General features: G+C 44.7%; 1 protein-coding gene across 5 annotated transcripts in view; it reads right to left on the bottom strand.

Moving 5' to 3' along the window:
* The window catches only part of LOC147903467 (Clathrin adaptor complex small chain family protein), a 53,057-nt gene that overhangs the window by 11,990 nt on the left and 17,711 nt on the right, over positions 1-23,356 (bottom strand). For 4 of the 5 annotated variants that reach the window (XR_015540767.1, XR_015540766.1, XM_087372535.1 and 1 more), the window contains exons 4-5: positions 2,343-2,439; positions 2,154-2,224 (exon numbers count right to left, since the gene is read on the bottom strand). Coding sequence is in view for 3 of the 5 variants with exons in the window: in XM_087372535.1 (XP_087228661.1) it covers positions 2,154-2,224; positions 2,343-2,439 (168 nt within the window). In the remaining 2 variants the exon portion in view is untranslated. The remainder of the gene's footprint in view (positions 1-2,153; positions 2,225-2,342; positions 2,440-23,356) is intronic. The other variant, XM_087372536.1, reaches the window with a different exon arrangement.

Below are 23,356 nucleotides of genomic sequence, written 5' to 3'. Positions count from 1 at the left end.
AGGGCTATATACAGGCCCCCCTCACACAAAGGTAAGGTCGTTTATATTTCTTAACTATAATCCTTAGATTTCCCTGGAAGTCCAAATGAGATTGTTGGATCCCAAGAAGTCTTCATTGATGCGGGAGCACATCAACAAGTTACAGGAACTTTAGCAAGAGATCCTCCAGGTGGGGAGCAGATATCGTCCGAGGACACGGCCATAACTCTACTGTCCCAAGTTATCCTCTCAGTATGGTGCTTTCTATTCGTCCTTGATAACAAGTGGAAGGATGAATGTGTTGACCTGGGAGGAATTGGTCCCAATGGCGCTTGACCAGGAGGAGCAATTTGTAGATCGTACCTATGAGAGTCTACCAGAGGCTTTGACAGCTGAGCAAAAAAGTAGGAAGAGTTGAGAGCTGAGGAAGGGAAAGCGCTCAAGGCATCACGTACATGTAACCGATGTGGCCAGAAAGGTTGGCAACACTGTCCTCAAAGGAATGGTGAGGGGACCAGTAACTAGCAAGATAGTGTTACCACTGCTATGACATTTATTCCACACGCGACAGGATGCGCTACTAGCAGGCTTTCTAGATCTAGATGGAGTTTGTTTGTGGCAACGGTACCTGCCAGATAGGTGCAATGGGAAGGGATTCATTGGTTGCGGCAACCTTTCAGGCAGGACCTTGAGCCACGAGGAGTTGTTCCCGCTACTCAGGTGGCAGTATGTTACCAATGTGTATTTTTGTTTGGACGTTATGACGTGGCAGATCCTAGTGTTCTGCTGCAGTTATTGTCTGATGAGTTGCTAGAGATCCAAATGGGTCAACAGATTGCCAGTGCAGGAATCCAGACACAGCTGTTAGATGCCCATTGTCATTGGAGCATTGAAGTTCAACGATCTAGTGACACTGTACCAGTTTGGACTTGAGAGGGGGACGTATAGCTCTAAGATACAGGTGCCCATACAGGGAAGCAGACCTTGCAATGAGGGTAGTGTCAGTTGGATTATTGTTACAGTACCTTGTGTTGGAGTGATGTACCAGTACCAGCAGTTGGATTGTTGACTTGATGTACCTGTACCGGACCAGTGTATCTCGCACCTGTGGCCTAGGAGCAGCAGTTCCAGGTTTCCAATGATCGTGCTCAGGTGGTTCATGCCAAGAGGGGGCTTCTTTGACAGTACTTGTGACGGTCTTCAGCGAAGGAGCATCACACGACGAATTCCTCCAGTTGTTCCAACGGCACACCCAACTCCTTGGTGCTAGTGTCCATCCAGGAGCTGAGAGGTGGTGTTGGAGGTCAACATCTCCTGATGTCATATACCTAGATGAATCCAGGAACATTCCCAAACTCATCCTCTAAAAACACAACATAGTGCAGTTTCAATCTCACGATAGTCACTCATAAGATTAAAAACCATAAACTCTATCACGCATAGCAAGGACTAGCTACTATGACATCCCCACTGACGTCATCTGCGCCCAACTGTGGGTGTAGACCATAGTATAAAAATATGCTCTCACACATACAAATCCACACATCCACACATACTTGAGCATCCATTTATACAAAGTCTTCATACTGAGTTCTTGTCGGCACTTCGAAGGTGAAGAGCATACTCAGCCATGACGAAGGCTAGCACTAGACAGAGAGGGCCAATGCTTGTGGGTATGCCCGCCCCCCATGAGGTTAGGCTAGTCCAGAGAGGGCCTTTTTGTGGGTGTGCCCGCCCGCCCCCCATGAGGGTAGAGTAGGATAGAGAGGTCCTTCTGGGCCTGCTTGCTGCCACATATCAGCCCCATTGTGAGGCATACTGGGCAAGTCAGGTGTTAGGCCTCATGTCCTCACTTATCAATTCTAAAACATTTTCTTGTTTTTACAGGGTGGGCTTTATTTGTCCGCAACATTTCCCATAACATGTCTCGTGAATTCGAGAAAACACCTAAACCTGATTGTGATACCCCAACAAAAGTCTATAATCGGACGGCATCATGCCATAGCAACTCCATGATAACATCCAAAAACAAAAAACCAATCTATTTTTATCAAAGGAAAAGCATCATGTACGATTGAGAATTACGAGTCATTGTAATAGGGTGATAGACATGCACAAAAGATAAGAATTTAAGGAAACCTTGTTTTCACAAAATTGATGCTTTTCAAGAATACCTTATTGAAGTTGAAAACTATGTCAAGCTCGCAAACATTCTTGAAGCACCTATCCAGCGACTCTACAAAAACTAAAAAGTCTTCACCTATTAGTACTATATACCATACAAAAGGATTTCCACCAAAAATAATTTCCTCAAGATAACAATCTCGAGCAGAAAGCAATTAATATTAATGTGAAGAATTTACCTTGGATAAGGTCAAGAATACCCAGCTCACTTTCAGCATCATCGATGACAAATACGAAATAGAGTGTAGCATAGTGTTTATACACTAACTTCGTGTCCTGCCCCAAAACCCAGACATCAAATAAAGAACTTAACAAAGGCCCTTTTTTGTTCAAAATGTGCTACACAACATCGTTCTACAAAACCCCCTGTATATATTTCTATAAATAAAGGAATAGAATACATGAAGCCACACCAAATTTCATAACAACAATAAAATGCAAAGCTTTCACAAATGCAAAGCTTTCACACCTCTTAAAGAAACCTTCAACTAGCTAGCATACAATTTCATAGGACCACTACATATTCAATTGTAAACAAGCGTAGGAAGAAAAAGGCAAAAAGGTCTATAAGACCAAAACTAGACAGTGCAGAATTCCAACGAGAAAGAAAGAAAGAAAGAGTACGTACGTGAGAGTTTAAGGGGGCTCGTGGTCCAGGTTATCTAGAGAGATTCTTGGGATGTCATTTCTCGAGATGGTTGTTTTGTTGCAGACCTTGCCAAACGAAGGATGGGTTGAAACAGACCCCAAGAGCATGGTGCCTGAAAGACTCCGGGCTGTTCACTCTTTATTAGGGGGACAGTTGGAGGATGTTGGTGCCTAGACGGCGGGAGCGTGACTGAAGGTGGTGGTGCAATCTGGTGCTACCTTCAATGGACTTGTGCACCAGGATGGTTTGCTTGTATGGGACCCGACCTGGTGGAGCAAGAGACACTAGTTGAAATTGACATCGACACCAAACTGTTCCAAAGGGCTATGACATGGGGGCTACTAGAGTATCTTCATAGACAAGTTGGCATTGGGCCGAGATGTGTCGGTGAGAGGGGGTGTTGGAAGAGTCACCTCCCCATCTATAAGCCCCCATATGAGGAGAGCATGGGGCAGGTTGACTTAGGGTCAGGGAACCACATGGGCAGCTCGTTGGCTGCCATGTGGGTAGCAAACTCAAGGGAAAGACAGTGAAGAGGGGGCTGCCACATGGCAGCCTGTGTTGTTGGCTGCCATGTGGGTACCAAACTCAAGGGAAAGACAGTGAAGAGGGGGCTGCCACATGGCAGCCTGTGTTGTTGGCTGCCATGTGGGTACCAAACTCAAGGGAAAGACAGTGAAGAGGGGGCTGCCACATAGGCAGCACACAGGCTGCCATGTGGGCAGCATACCTCAGGACATACCTAGCAGGTTGGAGGCCTTTTGGAGGCCCATAACAGTATAAATCTGCCACACGGTGACTGTACGGAGCAGGAAAAGCTCGTGGTATGGGCCGAGGACAAGAGTCTACAGGCTGGAGTAGGTTCCAGGAAAGAGGTGCACAGGTGGCAGACCCTTTGGACGGGAAAAACAACCCGAGATCAGGTCGGCCTGGAGGGGACAGGTGCAAGAGAAGCCTGGGCCAGGACAGGCAGGGAAAGGGACTGCAATGGGCAGTTCCCTCGCCCTTATATAGTGCCTGGGCTGACTGGTTGGATGGCCAACCAAGCCGGCCAGCACACAGACCCATGGAGGGTCCCCACAGCGCCCCAAAACAAGGCACACAGACCAGGGCCAGTTGGCCCACTTTGGGGGACATCCAGACCCTATAAAAGGGGGCCCCTGGGGCCTCATTCTACATCCACTGCAACAGCAAACACCAGCAGATTTGGAGCAGCAGAGCAGTAAGATCTAGGCCGCCATCCAGGGGATCCAGTAGGGTTGAAGAAGCTGCAGACATAGCTCAGCAAGAGGCTGCACCCTTGGCTGTCTTCCAGGATCGGACTCAAAGTAGGCTAGGGATCTAGAAGTGCTACGGTAGTAGCACAATATTCTTTTGGTAAGGACAGAGGACCATGATCTCTGGACTCTTTTTGTATTGTGTCCTTTGGATGGAAATATTTTGTTGGTTCTATCTCTCTCTTGGAGCACTGTCTATTCACTAGCTTGCACATGTTTGATGAGCACACAAAGTTAAGAAGTCTGTGATTCTGCCCCCCAGCCCCACTGTGTGAGCTCCTGGGCTGTTCTATCAATCTTCCGCTGTGTGTATACCCTCTATTGCCATTTCTAAAATCCGCATACTAGATCTGACAATCACTCCATCCTCGGACACTATCAGAAAGTGATCATGGTAGAACTAGAGCTTGGTGGGAAACTCCTGGTTGCCCCTCCAAGTCAATGACGTATAGATCTAGAGTAGATCCAGCCGTATGATACTGTTGATCTCATCTCGTGGTATTTGAGAGGGCACGGCATCCAAATTACACTGAAAAGTCGAGAGTCAGTCCATCTAAAAAGGCAAGCAGAGACTTTATTCATGTCTACAAAAGACCTAAGGCCTATGAGAACGAAGAAAACCAAATATAATGAACGCTAAGGACTGGGGCCACTAAAAAAGGGCACACACGCCCAAGGCCAATGTCTGAGACGAGAACATAAATACATTGTGCTGTCGCCTTGCAAGAGAAACCCAAATGGAAAGGACAAAGAGGGGAGGTTCCTAGCCATCAGCCATCCGATCAAATATCCATCCGAGTGACAGAACCTCTGTAAGTTATTTGTGAGACCAACTCCATTGGTCGGCTAAGGATACACGAGATGAGCTCAGCCGTCAGTGGTTGAGGACTAGCATCGTCGAGGAAGAAAATCAGTATTGAAATGCTGCTGGTGCTCAACCTGTCTAGGTCTCTCCCTCCTCTGTAATCTCTTGGAGGTAGCTTGTCGTTTGACAAGTGATACCGTCACTCCAGTGGTCTGTCCTCGTGTGAGAGTCCACTCAAGGTCCAGTCTCTCGAGTCGTGCGCTGAAAGTCTCTACTACATCTCGTCCCTTGCTGCCACTGGCTTGGGCCACCGGAGAAAAAGTCAGTGATCGTCCTCTGGCTAGGCTCAGATGGCCCCTCCCGTGCTCTCCTATGCACTCGCATCAGCCGATCTCTATGTTGTTGCTCAAGGGGGAAATTTGTCACGGTCGCTGATCTGAATGGGCCAAGAAATCTTTGAGTGGCCAAAATAGCTCCTGAATGGATAGTGTTTATTAATATCTTCAAAAGACAAGAATGGACTATGAGAATGAAGTATATACAATGCAGCAAATACTCAAGGGAGAGCCTAAGAGCTTCCTTTGGAATAAAAAGGGGGCAAAAAGAGGAGGAAAACCACACAATAGAGCTTTGCTGATTTTTGTGGAGTAATGCTCTCATTGATTGTCACCTTTTTCACTATATTTGCATACCAGGTAGCTTTGACTCAAGGGGACCCACACTTGTGTAATAGAGAAAGCTTCAAACAACAGCTCGTTTTCAGCTTTAGCCTGCTTTGTGCAAACCTCAAGACTTTTTGGGCATCCAAGATGCATTTGATGCTGCATTTTGAGGTTACACATGTGCCAAGGCGACTCTGGTATGTTTTACCATCTTAGCCCAATCCATACATGTGTGCAAGACTTATGCAGAATTTGTCTAAAATTTTGCAGTTCGTTTAGTTTAACCTGTTATGCATGCAAAAGAAGAGGATATAAGGCAGCTTACACATTTATCAAAGCAGCTTACAGAATCTGCGTCTGTACAACCTTCTGCCATCATACAAGGTCTGCCATATGAATATGTCCATACAGATTTATCGTACACTGTTTGCTGTCATCTGTTGTACTGCTTGTCATATTGTTTATTGTATTTGCAAGTAAACTCTGTCAACAGATCAGGGCCTTTGTACTACTATGCCTTAAGGGTTGGCATTGTAATTTTGGGAGCTTCTGTTGATTTCAAACATACTTGCAGGTTTCTACAGTTTATATCACTCAGATTGAATGTGAAATTTTGGAGCTTTTGTCGATTTCAGGTATAGTTGTCTATAAAATTTGGGCTTTTGCCTCAAATCTGCTGTTTGCAGACAACCAAGTCAACATCTGCAAGAAATTGCAGAAATTCAAAGTTTTGCAGGTTCTTATGCAGACATTTTGGGGCTTAAGCTTTTATTGATTGTTTGAATGAGTTTTCGGGTTACTCACCAGTATTGTCAGTGACAGGGATAGTAAGTTTGATAGCCATTTTTTTAGGGTTGTCTTTCATAAGCTAGAAATTAAGTTGAATATGAGCATGTATGATTAGCCGCAGTCAGATGGTCATACAAAAAGGGTCGATCAAACTTTGGAAGATATGTTGCATGCTTATGTTAGTAAACAGCAAACACATTGAAAGGAGTATATATCTAGATGAATCCAGGAACATGCCCAAACTCATCCTCTAAAAACACAACACATAGTGCAGTTTCAATCTCATGATAAGTCACTCGTGAAGTTGGAAACCATTAAATCCATCACGCATAGGAGGGACTAGCTACTATGACGTCCCCACTGAAGTCATCAGCACCCATCACTGGGTGTAGGCCATAATATAAACATATGCTCTCAGTGTGGGCCAAAGGCCCTGGACATTTATGGCAGACCTGGTCGGCCAGATTAGGTCTGCCTGGTCGGTTTTTTGCCAACACCTGGGGGCCTATAAAAGAGGGTCTCCAAGCCCTCATCATTCATCTTTTGGAGCAGCCTTTCACAAGCAGATTGGAGCAGTGGAGAGCTGCCTTGGGGCCTAAATTCAGGACGACCAATAGGACCTGTGTCCTGTAGACAAAGCTTGAAAGGGGGCTGCCTACCTAGGCTGACACACACGGCAACAAGGTTGAGAAGATCATTCTGGACAAAAAGTCTACAGATGCTCGAGGTGGAGCACGTGGGCTTGAGTCTAGCGATAGTCAGACAGGAGAAGGACCTTGTGGTAAGATCAGAGGACCACACCATTGGTGGGACTCTAGATCTCTCTCTTTTGTATTGTGTCCATAGCTTTGGACGGAAATATATTATTTTGGTGGTTTCTATATCTGGCTGGTTCATTATCTATTGATGAGTCTGCACATCTACCTGATGCACATTAAGTTAAGAAGTATATGATTCTACACCCCACACCACACTGTGTGAGCTGCTGGGCTATTCTATCAGTCTTCCGCAGTGCGCACCCTCTGTTGGTCGATTTCTAACATGGTATCACAGCCCAAGTAGGAGGCTCACGGGTGTCGGAGTCTGAAGATAGGGACCTTGCTGAAGGACGACCCGGATTCGGAAGCTCTTGGGAATCGACTTCCACGACTGGAGGACAGTGTCCTTGCGAGAAGGAGGGTAACTTGCAGTTTCTGGTCTACGGAAGGTTGAGTTTGATCGACTTTGCTGTGTGGTTTACAAATAGAGATGCCGGTTTCTTCAGCCCTTGCTCTCCCTTCCTCCTCCCCCAGATTTCTTTCTTTCACCATGCCTAACTTTGGAGAGTCTGGGAAACTGGCTGGGACAAATTACCCGATCTGGAAGGCGAAGATCCGGAGTCATTTAGTGGCTCGAAAATTGTGGAGATTGACAACAGGAGTGGAGGCAAAGCCAGAGGATATGGTGGACAAACAGGGGAAGATACTCATGCCAATAGATGGAGAGGAGCTCAAAGCTTGGGAAAACAGAGCTGCCCATGCCGTGGCATTTGATCATAGGGACTACGGTGGACTCTGTGCTTCCTCACATCCAGATGGTCAACACGTCAGTAGAGGCGTGGACCATTCCGAAGGATCTGTACGAGACAAACAACACATCACGGATCTTGCTTCTTCTGCATCAGCTCTACAACCTAGATATGGATGGGGGAGATTCGGTACATGACCACTTGATAAAGGTCAAGGTGGTGAGGGATCAACTGGCATCAGTTGGTCAGAAGGTGGACTCGTGCCATTTGGCCTTGATGGTACTGACGAGGCTACCTCAGAGTTTCAAAAGCTTTGTAACAACTATGACAGCAGGACAGAGGACCCAACCTCTAACTTTTCAGGAGTTGGGTATATTACTACTACAAAAAGAAGCTAGGGAGAAGCTCTACAACAACGACAAAGATGACAAGACGCTGCTGGCGAAGGATTACGCTAGCAAAGGGAAGGGCAAGCCTTACGGTGGCAAGTCCAAGAAGGATGACTCTGATGTCGAGGACACTTCCAAGAGAAAGCAGAAGAAGAAGTGCTTCTATTGTGACACGCCAGGTCATTTTGCGAAGGACTGCAAAAAGAAGAAGGCGAATCAGAAAAACAAGAGAAAGGAGTCCGACTCACATTCAGAGGGTGACACAAAAGCCAAAGCTAATGTGGTAATCGAAGAGCTGTTCTTGGTGACATCTCCGTGTGTTACTAAGGTCAGATATGCCGACCTAGAAACCGCAGTGATGATGTCTAACATTGAGATTTGAGTCGACAAGGAGTCAGAAACCTTTGTGAAGGTGAAGGACAACATGGAGTGCTTGGTATCTTCCAGGCGAGTGGCTGTTGATACTGACACGAGGGTGGATTCTATAGTGTGCCCTGGGGTTTTCATGTTTAGATGGATGCTGTGGGGACAGTACATGATTACACAGACTATTGGTATGTGCCTCAATGAGGTGCATGGTTTGCTTTCAGAGCAAGCACACTGGCAGTACGACCATCTGGTATGTACTTGATATTCTCAATTTGAGCCTTTATAGCATGCTGTGGAGAGACTCTACTCTTCATTTGTCTCAGGTAATGCGAGATTGGAAGGAATTGGCTTCTTCGAAGGCAGAAGGGAAAGTGTAGGTGCTTCTTCAAATCTCGGACACAGATTGCTGGAAGGTGATGGACAAAGTGTAATGAAGCCAGAAGAGTACCTGATTGAGAGCTCAGTGAGAGTTCGTGGTCCAAGTTATCTGGAGATATTCATTTGTTGCAGACCTTGTCAAAGGAAGGACGGGTTGAAACAAACCCTCAAAGCACGATGCGTGGAAGACTCCAGGTTGTTCACTCATTATGAGGGGGACAACTGGAAGATCGTGGTGGCTGGATTGCTCAAGTTCGAAGGCAAGAACGTGACTGAAGGTGGTAGTGCCAGGAGGTGCTACTAGAGATAGATCTGTGTAGGACATGTGTACCAAGATGGTGTGCGCAAGCGGAACCAGACCCAGTGGAGCAAGAGCCACTGGATGAAAAGCTAGGAAAATTTTTCAAAGTGTTCCAGAGGACTACGACCCAAGATTCACTCGAGCATCGTCATCGACTTGTTGGCATTGGGCCGAGATGTGTCGGTGAGAGGGGGTGTTGGAAAGGCCACCTCCCCATCTGCAAGCCCCCATATGAGGAGAGCATGGGGGAGGTGAACCTAGGGTTTGAGAGACTGACACATGAGCAGCAGCGTGGCTGCCATGTGGGCAAGAATCAAAGAGAGAGGGGTATCCCAGACATCATGGATGGCACATGGCGCAAGATGGAAGGAGATGGCGGGGAAGCCAGCAACCAGGTCGGCCTGTTTGGAGGCTGGTAGGGCTTGTCACAGCCAGCCTACCAGGCCTGGAACAAGGGCAGACTATGGGGGCCTGAAACCCACAAGGTTGAAGGGCATATGGCCTTGGTTTTATAGCCACAGGCCAGTGGGGAGGCAGGGCACAAGTCGGCCTGCATAGGGACTGTGCCCCTGCCTTGAAGTGTGGGCCAAAGGCCCTAGAAAAGAGAGTCCCAAAGGGGCCTTTATGGCAGACCTGGTCGGCCAGATTAGGTCTGCCTGGTCGGTTTTTTGCCAGCACCTGGGGGGCCTATAAAAGAAGGGCCTCCATGCCCTCATCATTCATCTTCTAGAGCAGCCTTTCACAAGCAAATTGGAGCAGTGGAGCAGCTGCCTTGGGGCCTAAATTCAGGAGGACCAATAGGACCTGTGTGCTGCAGACAAAGCTTGAAAGGGGCATATGGCCTTGGTTTTATAGCCACATGCCAGTGGGGAGACAAAGCACAAGTCGGCCTGCATAGGGGCTGTGCCCCTGCCTTGAACTGTGGGCCAAAGGCCCTGGAAAAGAGAGCCCCAAAGGGGCATTTATGGCAGACCTGGTTGGCCAGATTAGGTCTGCCTGGTCAGTTTTTTGCCAGCCCCTGGGGGGCCTATAAAAGGAGGGCCTCCAGCCCCTCATCATTCATCTTCTTGAGCAGCCTTTCACAAGCAGATTGGAGCAGTGGAGCAGCTGCCTTGGGGCCTAAATTCAGGAGGACCAATAGGACCTATGTGCTGCAGACAAAGCTTGAAAGGGGCTGCCTACCGGGGCTGACACACAGGGCAAAGGTTGAGAAGATCATTCTAGACACAAAGTCTACAGACGCTCGAGGTGGAGCATGCGGGCTCGAGTCTGGCAAATAGGAGAAGGACCTTGTGGTAGGATCAAAGGACCACACCATTGGTGGGACTTTGGATCTATCTCTTTTGTATTGTGTCCATAGATTTGGCGAAATATATTATTTTGGTAGTTTCTATATCTGGCTGGTTCATTGCCTATTGATGAGTCTGCACATCTATTTGATGCACATAAGTTAAGAAGTTTGTGATTCCACAACCCACACCACACTATGTAGTGACGCCAAAATTTGATATTTTTTATTTGGCATTGGTATTGTTTTCTTCTATGTTTGATAAGAGTTTGAGTATCAAGTGATAGCCTAGCGGCTCTCACTTATTTCTTTTTTCTAAGATATTATATGATATTGAGAGGATGAGTAAAATGGATCATTGTAAATACCATAGGTATGAATTATAAATACCTTGGTATGCCGTGAGAGTTATTTGTGTATGGGATATTATGGGGTTTTTAGAAAATAGGAAGAGTGAGTCATATAAAGAGGTGGGCTCATGTCCATGTATTCCAATAATATAAGAAAGGCCACATGCCAAGCGTGTGGAAGGCATGTGGAGGAGTGTGGAGTCAAAAGGAAGCCTTATAGAATTCTTATGTGGAATAAGGAGAATGTGAACATATGGAAAAGAGAGGGTCCCTATGGACTCCATGTGGGGAGACTCTTGACTTTCTTAATATTTTAAGAGCCTTGAGCATCTTTTGATGGGACACATGGCAAGAGTAGCAAAAAGGACATAGATGGTGACATACGGGCTTATGTGATTGATGGGGAAAAGAATCTACAGGCAGCAATTGTAAATGGGTGAAGGAGGGTAACAAAATCTCTATAAAAGGAGCCCTCCTCTCCCTTGTTCATCATCTCTTCCACCATTAGGTCTCATGTTGTTGTAGCTCTAGTCTCCTCAAGCCTCTTCCATGAGTCTTCTCTTCCTCTTGTGGTATTCTCTTATGTAGACTCTTGAGTCCATCTCTCTCTAGTTTATTCTCTCTCTATGAGTAGTCTTGGAGCTTCCGCTCCCTCTTATATGTATGAAACCTCTTCTTCTCCCTTGTGTTTGTAGAATTTTGAGTTGCATTGGAGTGGAGTCTCACTCTATTGGTAATGAAGGTCACTTCAGGTTCCACCATTAGGCCTCATGTTGTTGTAGCTCTAGTCTCCTCAAGCCTCTTCCATGAGTCTTCTCTTCCTCTTGTGGTATTCTCTTATGTAGACTCTTGAGTCCATCTCTCTCTAGTTTATTCTCTCTCTATGAGTAGTCTTGGAGCTTCCGCTCTCTCTTATATGTATGAAACCTCTTCTTCTCCCTTGTGTTTGTAGAATTTTGAGTTGCATTGAAGTGGAGTCTCACTCTATTGGTAATGAAGGTCACTTCAGGTTCTCTCTCTAGAGTGTCTCTTCCCTTTTTTCATTACTTTCTCTTCCAAAGTACTCAGAAGTGTTGTCTATTCGGCTGCTCATTGCGCATACATGGTTTATCTATTTCCCAAGCCACAAAGGAGGCTCTTTCTTCCCTCCAAGGCGACCTCTATGGGACTTGGATCGTTGATGAAGAATAAGCATGGAGGTAGTATTCTTCTAAGTCGGCACCAGTAGGAGGAGTAGGTGTTTTTCATGACAGTTTGGCCCCCTGTCAGTATTTTGCTCATAACTTTTCGCTCGGTTGTCCGATTTGGACGAAACTTATATCAGCGCCAAGCTCTCTTCAAGGAGCATCATCCTATGTCTTCAGTTATTGTATTAGATGGCAAACTAAAAATCTATGACTCTCTGTGTGTGACTGTTTTTTTTCAGACAGTTTTTACCCCCATCTAGTAAACTGTCCATATCTTTCCGACCACTTCTCTATTTCTTACGAAACTTATATCAAAGCGAAGCCCATTTCAAGGTGCATCTGGATATGTGTTTGAATATTTTATATCATGTCTCTGCTAAAAGTTATGAGTCTCTGTGTCTTATGACAGTTTGGAAAGTATTTTGAGCTAAGTGTAAAGGTGTCTATGAAGGAGGTGCAATGTTTCCTCGGAAGCTACCCATCCGACCCAATCAGCCCCTTCAAACTCCTAGATATATATCAGTTCATGTCATGTTGAGCCGCAAGATCTTCTTTCAACAACGTATCGCTCTTCTCTTTGGCGCAGACTGACTTGCTGAGATTATGGCCTCCGCTGATCCTTTCCTTCTCCCTATGCTTCAACATCACTTGGGATGTTACCATCTTCATTCTCATATAAGGGAGGATAGTATGGTGTGGTCTCTTGGTATAAAAGCTTCTTTTTAATGTCCCTTTCCCAGTGATGAATATCTCTACCACTCAGTTCGAAAGCAGCAGGAAGTGAAGAGGTGCATGAAGTTTATTACCCCCAACTTCATGTCACATGTAACAGAGGGTTACTTTTTACTTAGGCTAAAAGTTAGTAGAAAGGCCTTTATTGGATTATAAGTATTTTCTTTTTTTTAGGGGATACCATAAGTTGCCACATGGCATCCTAGGAGGTAATCCCATAAGCAATACTGCTTTGTACTGCCCTGGGCCATACCTATATAAGGGCTCTAGTTGTACTTGGCAATTGATTCATGACTTGTACTTCATTACTGAAATAGAATATACAGCAAGAGTTCAATACTCAGCTGAATTCTAAAAAGAATTGACTTCCTCCTGTCCTTGTGCAGCCCCTCACAAGTCCCTGTTGAAGATCCAGCCCATGATCTTCCTCTCCTACCCTTTTCCTAAACATAAGGTACTACACTACTTAACTCTCCCGCAAATTCTACTAAACTTAGTAGTGTTTACTGTTCGTTAGGAGCAGTCTTGTTGCATTGGTATCAGAGCACTTTTCGTGGGAATTTGTGGGAAATTCTTTGTCCAATCACTTTGAAATTTGGAGCATCTACTCTTGAGCCTAGGGCCTACCTCTCTGCAAAAATTCAGCGCCAGAAGTGCTCTCTGTTGTGAGCTGCCACATGGCAAGCTTTGAGAAACCCTGATTTTCGAAGTGCTCAGAATTCGAAGCTTCTTGCATCAGTGGAAAGCCCTTGCTTCCCTGATCATTTATATGTGTGAGAATCCTAAAATGGTGGAGTATTTAGTCACCATTGAAGTGAATTTTCTCTCTGGCGCAAGAGACTGAAGAAAGCGACAATCTGTTGTTTTCCTGCACCAAACTAAGGCGTTCTTGGCTTGATCTGTTCGCACTAATCTCATAAGGCTGCTCCCTAAGTCTGGTGGTGATCCGAGACTATTTGGAGGAGTTATAAGCTATTTCGACTGACTGGCATGGAGGAACTGCTGCGAACTTCAGATGCACAGCTCCATTTCGAGTCAGCTTTAGTGCAGATGGTCGCCTATATCCATGAATGCAACTGACAAAGTGTGATAGTGATCTAGTTTTTTTATTACTGAGAATTTCAAAAATCAGTTGCAACAGCTAGCGCAGGATTGTAATTTGCCAAAAGTCTAGCAATTTCTCGCCATCCAGGTGTAATGTTACGAATTTCTACTCCTGATTGGCTCTTTGGTTCAGTCTTGGCACAAGGATCGCCTAATCAAGTGGGAAATTTCAAGTTTTCTCTCTGAAAGTTGACCTGTGAAATTAGGGCAAGACTAGCATTTGGATTCTTGATTAGGGCTTAAGACAGTGCATTTACTCTAGATTCTAGTCATTGAAGATGCCTGTAAAGAGATCTACTGGTCAAGCTAGTAAGCAACCAATGGGTATCCTTGATTCCATCTCAGAAAAGGAACCAATTGATGATCAGGCTGTAGTTTTTGAGCCCAATGATCCTCATGTTGGCAATGTTCAAGGGGATTTAGCAGCAACTCCTCAAGTACAAGCATCCCTTAACCAAGAGCAACTCATAAAGAGTTGTATGGACCCAATGCTACAGATATTCAAGGAGTTAACTAATGAGATTAAGTCCAATAGTCACAGGATGCACCAAAGGATGCAGAACATGTCTGCCACTTTTAATAAAAGGTTTGACCAGTTAAAGAGAAGCCAAATTTATGATGGGAAGAGACCTGTGGAGCCCCAAATTGATGGAGACTCAGGTTCAGATGATGATGATGATGATCCTATACATGTAACTGAACCGGTTGATTTTATGGCTTCTGCCCGAAGGACCTATCACTCTAGTGGAGTTACAGCTCATATGGATAAGGATTCAGCACATGGTAAGACTCCTAATAATAATAACAGTTCAGCAGCTGAAGAGTTGTGTCAAAAATTCCATGAATATAAGTTGCTACCAGCAGACCTTAGGGCAGCAATGATATTCCAGCAATATATACAAACAGTTAAATCTATTGAACCAAAAGGACCTGTTCATCAAGACAAAGATATGAAAGACAAGATTATACTTCCTAAGTTCAAAGGTGATTCTACCTCTTCTGAGAAATTGGAGGAATGGCTCAGCAAGATGGATGATTACTTCCTTCTATATCCAAAGGGTGATCAAGGTAAAATCAGATTTGTTGTTCTTCATCTGGAAGATTATGCCCCCACTCTTGGTGGAGGCATCTATAGCAAGAAAGGTTAACTTTTAATGCTTGGGATGAATTCAAGGCTGAAATGCTTAAAACTTTTATATCTCCTTTTACTAGGGATCAATATATTTGTAAGTGGTATGATCTTACTCAGCAAGGATCACTGAAAAATTATATCAAACAGTTTTGGAAATTGGCTCTGTTTGTTCATGGTATTGATGAAAGAGTTAGAATGCTCAAGTTCATCCATGGTCTGCACCCTAGTATTGCTTCAGATGTTGCAGCTCAAAAGCCCAATTCTCTTAAAGAGGCCATGCAGTTGGCAGAGCTTTACGAACCCAAATACAATGGGAAGGAGAAGACTTTGGGTATTGGTCACTTTGGAACTAAGCCTATGGTCAAAGGGGTTTCCAATGATGAAAGCAAACTTCCTGCACCTGCTACAACTTCTTCTATTTCTAGTTCCCCACAGTGTATGGCAGTGGCATGAGACAACCTAAGGCTTACAAGGCTACAGATGTAAAGTCATCCTTTAAACCCACTCCAAAGGATGATCTGAGTGATAAAAGAAACAAGTTGGTTAAGCAGTTATCTCAAGCAATTATTGATGACAGGAAGAAGAAGAATTTGTGCTACCTTTGTGGTGAGAAGTGGACCCCTGAACATAGGAATGTGTGCAAAGCAAAAACAGGAGCAAAGTTGAGCTTGATTCTAGAGATTGATGAGGATTTATCTCCTCATACATCTGCAGCAGAATCTGAATTTCATGAATATCAAGACTGTGTGAATGAAGGCCTTGATGATGATGAGGATCATAGTTCCAAAAAGGGGACCACCTTTCCCTTTGATCCAGGTGGGTTATCCATGTTTGACACCATGCTTATGGATGATAGTTTACCAAGGTGCTTAAATAGATCTAGACAATGGAACATTGAAGTTGTTGAAGATTATGAGGATGAGATCAAAAATTCTGATGGAAATGATGCTGTTGATGATGATGAAGTGTATTGGGATACACAATCAGTTGTGTACAGCATATCTCCTGATGTTTTTATGGGTTGCAAGGGCTCTCAAACCCTTAGGTTAAAAGGAACAATCAATAACAGACCAGTCCACATTTTGGTTGACAGTGGGAGCACTCATAGCTTCATTAATGCAAAGACACTTCAAACAATGAGGTTATGTCCGTCCACTTTGGATCATGGGATCAAAGTTGAGGTGGCTAATGGTCAGCATTCCCACTGTAAGCAATATTGTCAGGATGCTCAAGTGCAAATTTCTGAAGACTATACTTTTCATGGAGATCTATTTGTCTTGGAAATGGGACCTATTGACATTGTCCTTGGTTGTGAATGGTTGAGAACCTTGGGAGAATTCTCTATGGAGCTTAACAGGCTGTATATGAAGTTTATGCATGAAGGTAAGCAAATCACTTTGATGGGTCACCAATCTCCTAAATTGTCCTTAATTTCTGCAAGAAGAATGGCCAGAGTCTATGCTATTCAGTTGACCAAGTCTCAAGAGGGTAATAGGTTGTTGGTGTAGGATAAAGACATACAATCTCTATTACAGCAATACTCTGATGTATTTGCTGATCTTCCCAACCATCTCCCTCCCCTGAGAGATGTGGATCATGCAATTGTGTTGGAGCCAGGATCTAAGCCAATCAACAAAGCTCCATATAGACTTTCTAGAGCTGAAAGGGAAGAGGTGGCAAGGCAAATAAAGGAACTCCTTGACAAGGAATTTATTACACACAGTCAGTCACCCTTTGCCTCTCCTGTGTTATTGGTTAAGAAGAAGGATGGCTCATTTAGAATGTGTATTGATTATAAGGATTTGAACAAAATGACAGTTAAGAATAGGTTTCCTATCCCTAGAATTGATGATCTACTGGATGAGCTTAGAGGGGCAAAGTACTTCACAAAGATTGACTTAAGGTCAGGCTATCATCAAATAAGGATGAAGGAGGGAGATGAAGATAAAACTGCCTTCAGAACAGAACGTGGGCTTTATCAATTCAAAGTGATGGCATTTGGCCTAACCAATGCACCTGCAACTTTCCAGGCCCTAATGAATAAGGTATTGCAGCCTTTCCTCTATAAATTTGTGTTGGTATTCTTTGATGATACACTGATCTACAGCAAAACGAAAGAAGAGCATTTATTGCATGTCCAGCAAGTATTGGAAGTATTGAGGACATACCAGTTGTATGCCAAATCAAGTAAATGCACTTTCATGGCTGAAGAAGTGGAATATTTGGGCCATATTGTCAGCAGTAGTGGTATTAAGGTGGATCCCAGCAAGGTAAAGTGTGTAAAGGATTGGCCTATACCTCAGAATATCACCCAGCTGAGCGGGTTCGTTGGTCTAGCATCATTTTATAGAAGGTTTATAAGGCATTTTGCCAAATTGGCAGCTCCTCTCACTAATCTTCTAAAAAAGAATGCTTTCCAATGGTCTGACAGTGCCAATAAGAGCTTTGAAGCATTAAAGGAGGCATTAACTTCAGCGCCTATCTTGGTATGTCCTGATTTCTCTCAACTTTTATAATTGAGGCTGATGCCAGTGGAAGGGGCATTGGAGCTGTCCTAAAGCACAGTCATGGAGTTATTGCCTTTGAAAGTCGGAAATTGGATGACAAAGAGTCAAGTTTCCACATTTATGACCAAGAGATGTTGGCAATACTTCATGCAATCAAAAAGTGGCACCACTACATTTATGGCAGCCATTTCAAGGTCAAGACTGATCATAAGACTCTCAGATATTTTCTATCTCAGTCTTCTCTATCACCCAAGCAAAGGAGATGGCTATCCATTGTGCAAAACTATGACTTTGACATAGATTACAAGATGGGCAAAGAAAATATTGTGGCAGATTCTCTTTCCAGCATATGGGCTTGTACTTTATCATCTATTACTGAGGTTTATAAAGATTGGATCCATGGCATGCAAGAAGAGTATCTCAATGATCCTCAAGCAGCTGCTATGTTCCAAGACTTGCAAGATCCTGACTGTCAGCAATATCCCAATTTCAAGTTGCACAATGGGCTCTTGTCGTATAATGATAGAATATTTCTTACTGAAAATTCCTCCTATAAGCTGCTAATCTTGCAGGAATTTCACTCATCTCCTATGGCTGGGCATATAGGCCTCAACAAGACGTATGATAAGGTAAAATAGAGTTTTTACTGGAAGGGGCTTTGGAAGGATGTTCTTGCTTATGTTCAAAGCTGTAAGCCCTGTCAACAAAACAGGGAGTTGAATTTGAGGCCAGCTGGTCTACTACAACCTCTACCTATACCTCAAGGTAAATGGACACATATCAGCATGGACTTTATTACAGGTCTACCGGTGACCTCTAAGGGTTGGAACAGTAACTTTATGGTTGTTGATAGACTTACTAAAGCTGCCCACTTCATTCCTACTAAGACCCAATTTACAGCTTCCAAGGTGGCTAAGCAATTCATGGAGAATGTGTTTAAATTACATGGACTTCCTTAGGAGATTGTGGGTGATCGTGATGCTAAGTTCATGGGGCATTTTTGGCAAGAGTTTTTCAGTTCTATGGGAACACTTCTTACCCCAAGTACAGCAGATCACCCTCAAACTGATGGGCAAACAGAGAGGGTTAACCGCTGGTTGGAAGAGTATCTAAGGCATTTTTGCTTTGAGACCCAAGCATCGTGGGATCAATGGTTGCATCTAGCTGAATTTTGTTATAATACCACCAAGCACGCTTCAATTGGTATGAGCCCTTTTGAAGCCATGTTTGGCTGTAAAGCTCATGTCCCATCAACCATTATTGATCAAGCATTGACAAGCCAGCAAGCCAAGGATGATTTGGCTCACATGACAGCTCTATTACAGCAATGTAAAGATAATATGGTAAGGGCCCAAGCAAGGATGAAGGATTATGCTGATGAGCATAGGAGAGATCTTTATTTTGAAGAAGGGAATTATGTATTTCTCAGATTACATAAGTCTAGGCATGCTTCTTTGAAAGGTAATACCAATGTTAAACTTGCTCATAGGTATTATGGACCTTACAAGGTTTTGAGGAAAGTTGGGGAAGTGGCTTATGAGTTGGAGCTCCCACCATCCTCTAGAATACACAAAGTATTCCATGTGTCACTGCTCAAGAAGTATTTGGGGCCTAAGGAGCAAGTTATGGAAGAGCTACCTCCTATGGATGAAGAGGGCCAAATTGAGTATATACCTGAGAAGATCCTTGAATTTAGAGATCATGTGTTGAGGAACAAGTCCTACATGGAATATCTTATCAAATGGAGAGGTCTACTTGATTAGGAGTCTTCTTGGCAGCCATCTACAATTGTGAAGCAGTACCCTCAATTGCTTAGCTGAATTCTATGGCCAAAATTGAGTCTTTATGAGGAGATTTGATTTTCTCTTGCTATATAGCATATATGGACATGCTGCAGCCAGCATTCACTATCCTTTCTCAGATCAGCATGTCTCTCATTGGATTATATGATCAAATCTATTATATTGGACAGCATAGCTCTTCCACCCAATTGCTTGATTTCTTGGGAATATTATATGATCCATTTACAAATCCAGGGAGGTATTGACTGAGAAACTTCATTGTTCAGTTGATATGACCAGAATTGAGCTGTTCAGGTTTACAAGGAGCATTGTATGTCCAGGTTACAGCCTTTTCAAATTTGAGAACAAATTTCTATTTGAGGGAGGATTGTAACAGAGGGTTACTTTTTACTTAGGCTAAAAGTTAGTAGAAAGGCCTTTATTGGCTTGTAAGTGTTTTCTTCTTTTTAGGGGATACCATAAGTTGCCACGTGGCATCCTAGGAGGTAATGCCATAAGCAATACTGCTTTGTACTACCCTGGGCCATACCTATATAAAGGCTCTAGTTGTACTTGGAAATAGAATATACAGCAAGAGTTCAATACTCAGCTGAATTCTAAAAAGGATTGACTTCCTCTTGTCCTTGTGCAGCCCCTCACAAGTCCCTGTTGAAGATCCAGCCCATGATCTTCCTCTCCTACCCTTTTTTTAAACATAAGGTACTACACTACTTAACTCTCCTGCAAATTCTCCTAAACTTAGTAGTCTTTACTGTTAGTTAGGAGCAGTCTTGTTGCATCACAGTACCCTCTGCTGGTCGATTTCTAACAGGACTAGCTACTATGACATCCCCAATAACGTTATCAACGCCCAACAGTGGGTGTAGAACATAGTATAAACATATGCTCTCCTCTCACACAAACAAATCCACACACCCATACATACTTGAGCATCCATTTATACAAAGGTTGTCGTACTGAACTTGTGTCGGCAGTCCGGAAATGAAGGGCAGACTCTACGGTGACAAACGCTAGCAGTCCACATTTTATTCATTCAAGCTACAACTACTTGTGAAGATTATACAATTTCATTTTAGTCCCTCCCAAATGAGGATCTAAGAAAAAAAATGCTTGACAATCTATCTCGGAGGAGTATCTTCTAATCTTGGAGTTTGTCTATAATAGTGCAAAGCATTTAACTACAAGTTATGTTAGTGTATGGATTCTAGCTAGAGCTCCTCCATTTGTAGGACTTAAGGGAGAAAGGGTACCAAGTGGTCAAAGACTTTCTCCAAGACATGCATCAGATGTTGAGACAAAGCCTTTACCATAGGCCTTGTCTAAGAGCTTGACCAAGACTGGTTAAGTCTCTCTCTCTCTCTCTCTCTCTCTCTCTCTCTCTCTCTCCAATATCTAGAAGATAGAGGAGTCTCATTGTCACCATTTGGGACTTCTCCTAAGAAAATAAAGAGTAATCTTTATTAGAATTGACTTTGGTTAAAGAATGGTGAAGTTGGTTAACCAAGAATAACTTTTATTGTTTTTAATTTTGCCTTGCATTGGTAGAAAAGAGAACTGTGGTGACGCCCACAAGGGACTAGAGATAGTCCAAGAACTAGAATGCATGCATTAGTCTAACCTTTAATGGGTTAAAGTGTTGGTTTTTGTTTGTGGCAATGTGTAGGACCAAGAGGAGTGCAAAAAGACCCTAGAAGTAAGGGAAAAGTGCAAAAAGCAAGTCCTACAAGGCAAAAAGCACCAAGATGTGGGCACGAGGACCCCACAAGGCCAAGTCAGCAAGAATTCCAGCGCAATTTCCAAGAAAATCCCCCTAAAGCTGATTTTAAGGAAAGCTCAGCTTTCTAAGAAAAGTATGCCTAATTTAGGCTTAGGAAAAAGCTAAAAGCTAGCCCCAGCTTATTAGAAAGCTCTTACTTTCAGGTTGGAGGCTAAGTCTATAAAAGAAGAGCCTCAGAGCTCTAGAACACACAAATTGTACTCACTCCATGCTCTTGTGAGAGCCAGTTGTACAAAGCCTTATTCTATTGCAATAAAGACCTTCCGGGGGGGGGGGCCTTATTTCTAGGCCCTAGTGCTGTGTTTTGCTCCTTACCCTTCTCTCCCCAGTGCCAGTCATCCTGCCCCAGGTACCGCAATTTGCTCCAGAGGAGTCCCGCGTTGATTGTGAAATGTTCCACGGTGCCAAAGTGAATTGCGATTTTCATCTGACCTGGGTTTCACTCACACGCACTGAGGATCCCCATTGGGCAAATGTGGGTTTCATCCCATCAGCTGAGGATTGAGACAGGGAGAGCAGCACGTATACCTAGAGAGCAGCGGATCTGCATGCTATGAACGATAGGAGAGATTGAGACAGAGGAGCACTTTCTCTGCACATGCGTAGCCTTCTACGAGATCCTAGGGCGACACCACTGTCTCTATCAAGATGGGAGTGGGTTCGGGCCAACTATCGCGACTGATCCACTTCCATGACTAGGTCTACATTGGGCCTTATCTACTTGAGATGTGCTGACACAGAGAGACCCTACTACAACAGATCAAGGAGCAGCAAGAGGGGACCAGACCACAGGACACAGAGGCTAACCAGACACAGCAGCATGTCACATAGAGTTATGTCATGTGCACGGATTGGTATCTGACGTGTACTAGGTACACAGAACTAGCTCAGGTTAGCCTGGGGAGGCTTAGAGCTAGGCAGGCTTGATTCTCGGGTTGAGTGGCAAGGGTACGAACTATTTATAGGTCTTCGCTATTTTTGGCGCCGGGGCCCGAGTCTATAAAAGAGGCCCAGGGGGTTCAGTTCTCAGTGTGCAGTTGGGAGCAAGTCTCGTTCCCAGGTGCTAGGTCTGATCCTGGATTGTGTCGCGGACGCGCGCCTGCATCTTAGCGTAGCCCAAGGCCCAGTGGCAGATCCAGGGCTTCACAGCGCCACCTGGTGGTATGGGACACCAGGCTGGTTTGGATCTGATTGGGAGTTCGTGCCGGTAGCTCAGCTCGTGGCTCGGGGGGACATCTTCTGATTCGGGATCACATCCCGTAGATGTCACGGTTGGGTGGTGAGCAGCCTGCTCAGTTCTGATGTTGTGTGTGGTTATTTTGCAGATCAGGAGTTTCAGGAGTGCTGGGATGTGTCAGTTGGTATCAGAGCCAACTCCTGAGGTAGGAACTTCTGATGCGAGAAATTTGACGGATTTCTCTTCCAGGTATGCCCTAAAATTCGAGATTTCCTGCTGCGTTTTTGCTGTCTACCTGGGGTAGAAGGGGTGAGGAAATATCTGGAAAAGGAGGAAGAAGAGGAGTGAAATTGAATCGAAAATTCTGAAGGCTACAGAGAGAAGTCTGAGGGAGGAGAAGGAGAGCAGAAAGGAAGGAGAGTAGGGCAGGAAATTGACAGCCTGGGAGTAGAGTATGCGAGGGTTAGAAAGGACGCAGTTAGGCGAGGCTGTAGGGGCAGGACAGCCTGTGCAACAGGCTGACCACAGCCTGCGCAACAGGCTGCGAACAGCCTGCGCCTAGGGCTGCGTGCAGCCTGCGCAGGAAGAAGGGCAGGAAGAAGGTGCTTTTTTGCGAAAAAAGCACCCCTCCAAAGTTGGAGGGGCTCAGGTGCTTTTTTCGCAAAAGCACCCCTCCAAAGCTGGAGGGGCTCAGCCTTCTTTGGAAGCCTAGCTTCCAAATTAGGCCGCCCTGCACCCTATATAGATGGGGGGCTGGGTGCTAGACAACACACCAGCAGCCCAAGTTTCGAGAATCCACCTCGAGATTTGTACCAGCCCGCCTCGCCCTTCAGCAGCGCCCAGTTTCGATCAGCTCCTCTGCTGCAGCCCCTGCCTGCGTCAGCCCAGCGCTGCTCCCAAGGCTCCCGTACCAGCCCGTACAGCTGCAGCTACAGCCGTACAGCCTGTACGGACTGTACCGTCAACTTCGGTACCTGCAGCTGCTCCGTACAGCAGCTGCGCCTGCACCTA

Source organism: Dipteris shenzhenensis, chromosome 3 (assembly GCF_047967505.1).
Source record: "Dipteris shenzhenensis isolate YYH24624 ecotype China chromosome 3, Dip_SZ_1.0, whole genome shotgun sequence".
NCBI classification, from domain to species: domain Eukaryota; kingdom Viridiplantae; phylum Streptophyta; class Polypodiopsida; order Gleicheniales; family Dipteridaceae; genus Dipteris; species Dipteris shenzhenensis.
Note: the sequence above shows the minus strand (reverse complement) of the source record. Positions and strands in the feature narration are given on the sequence as shown.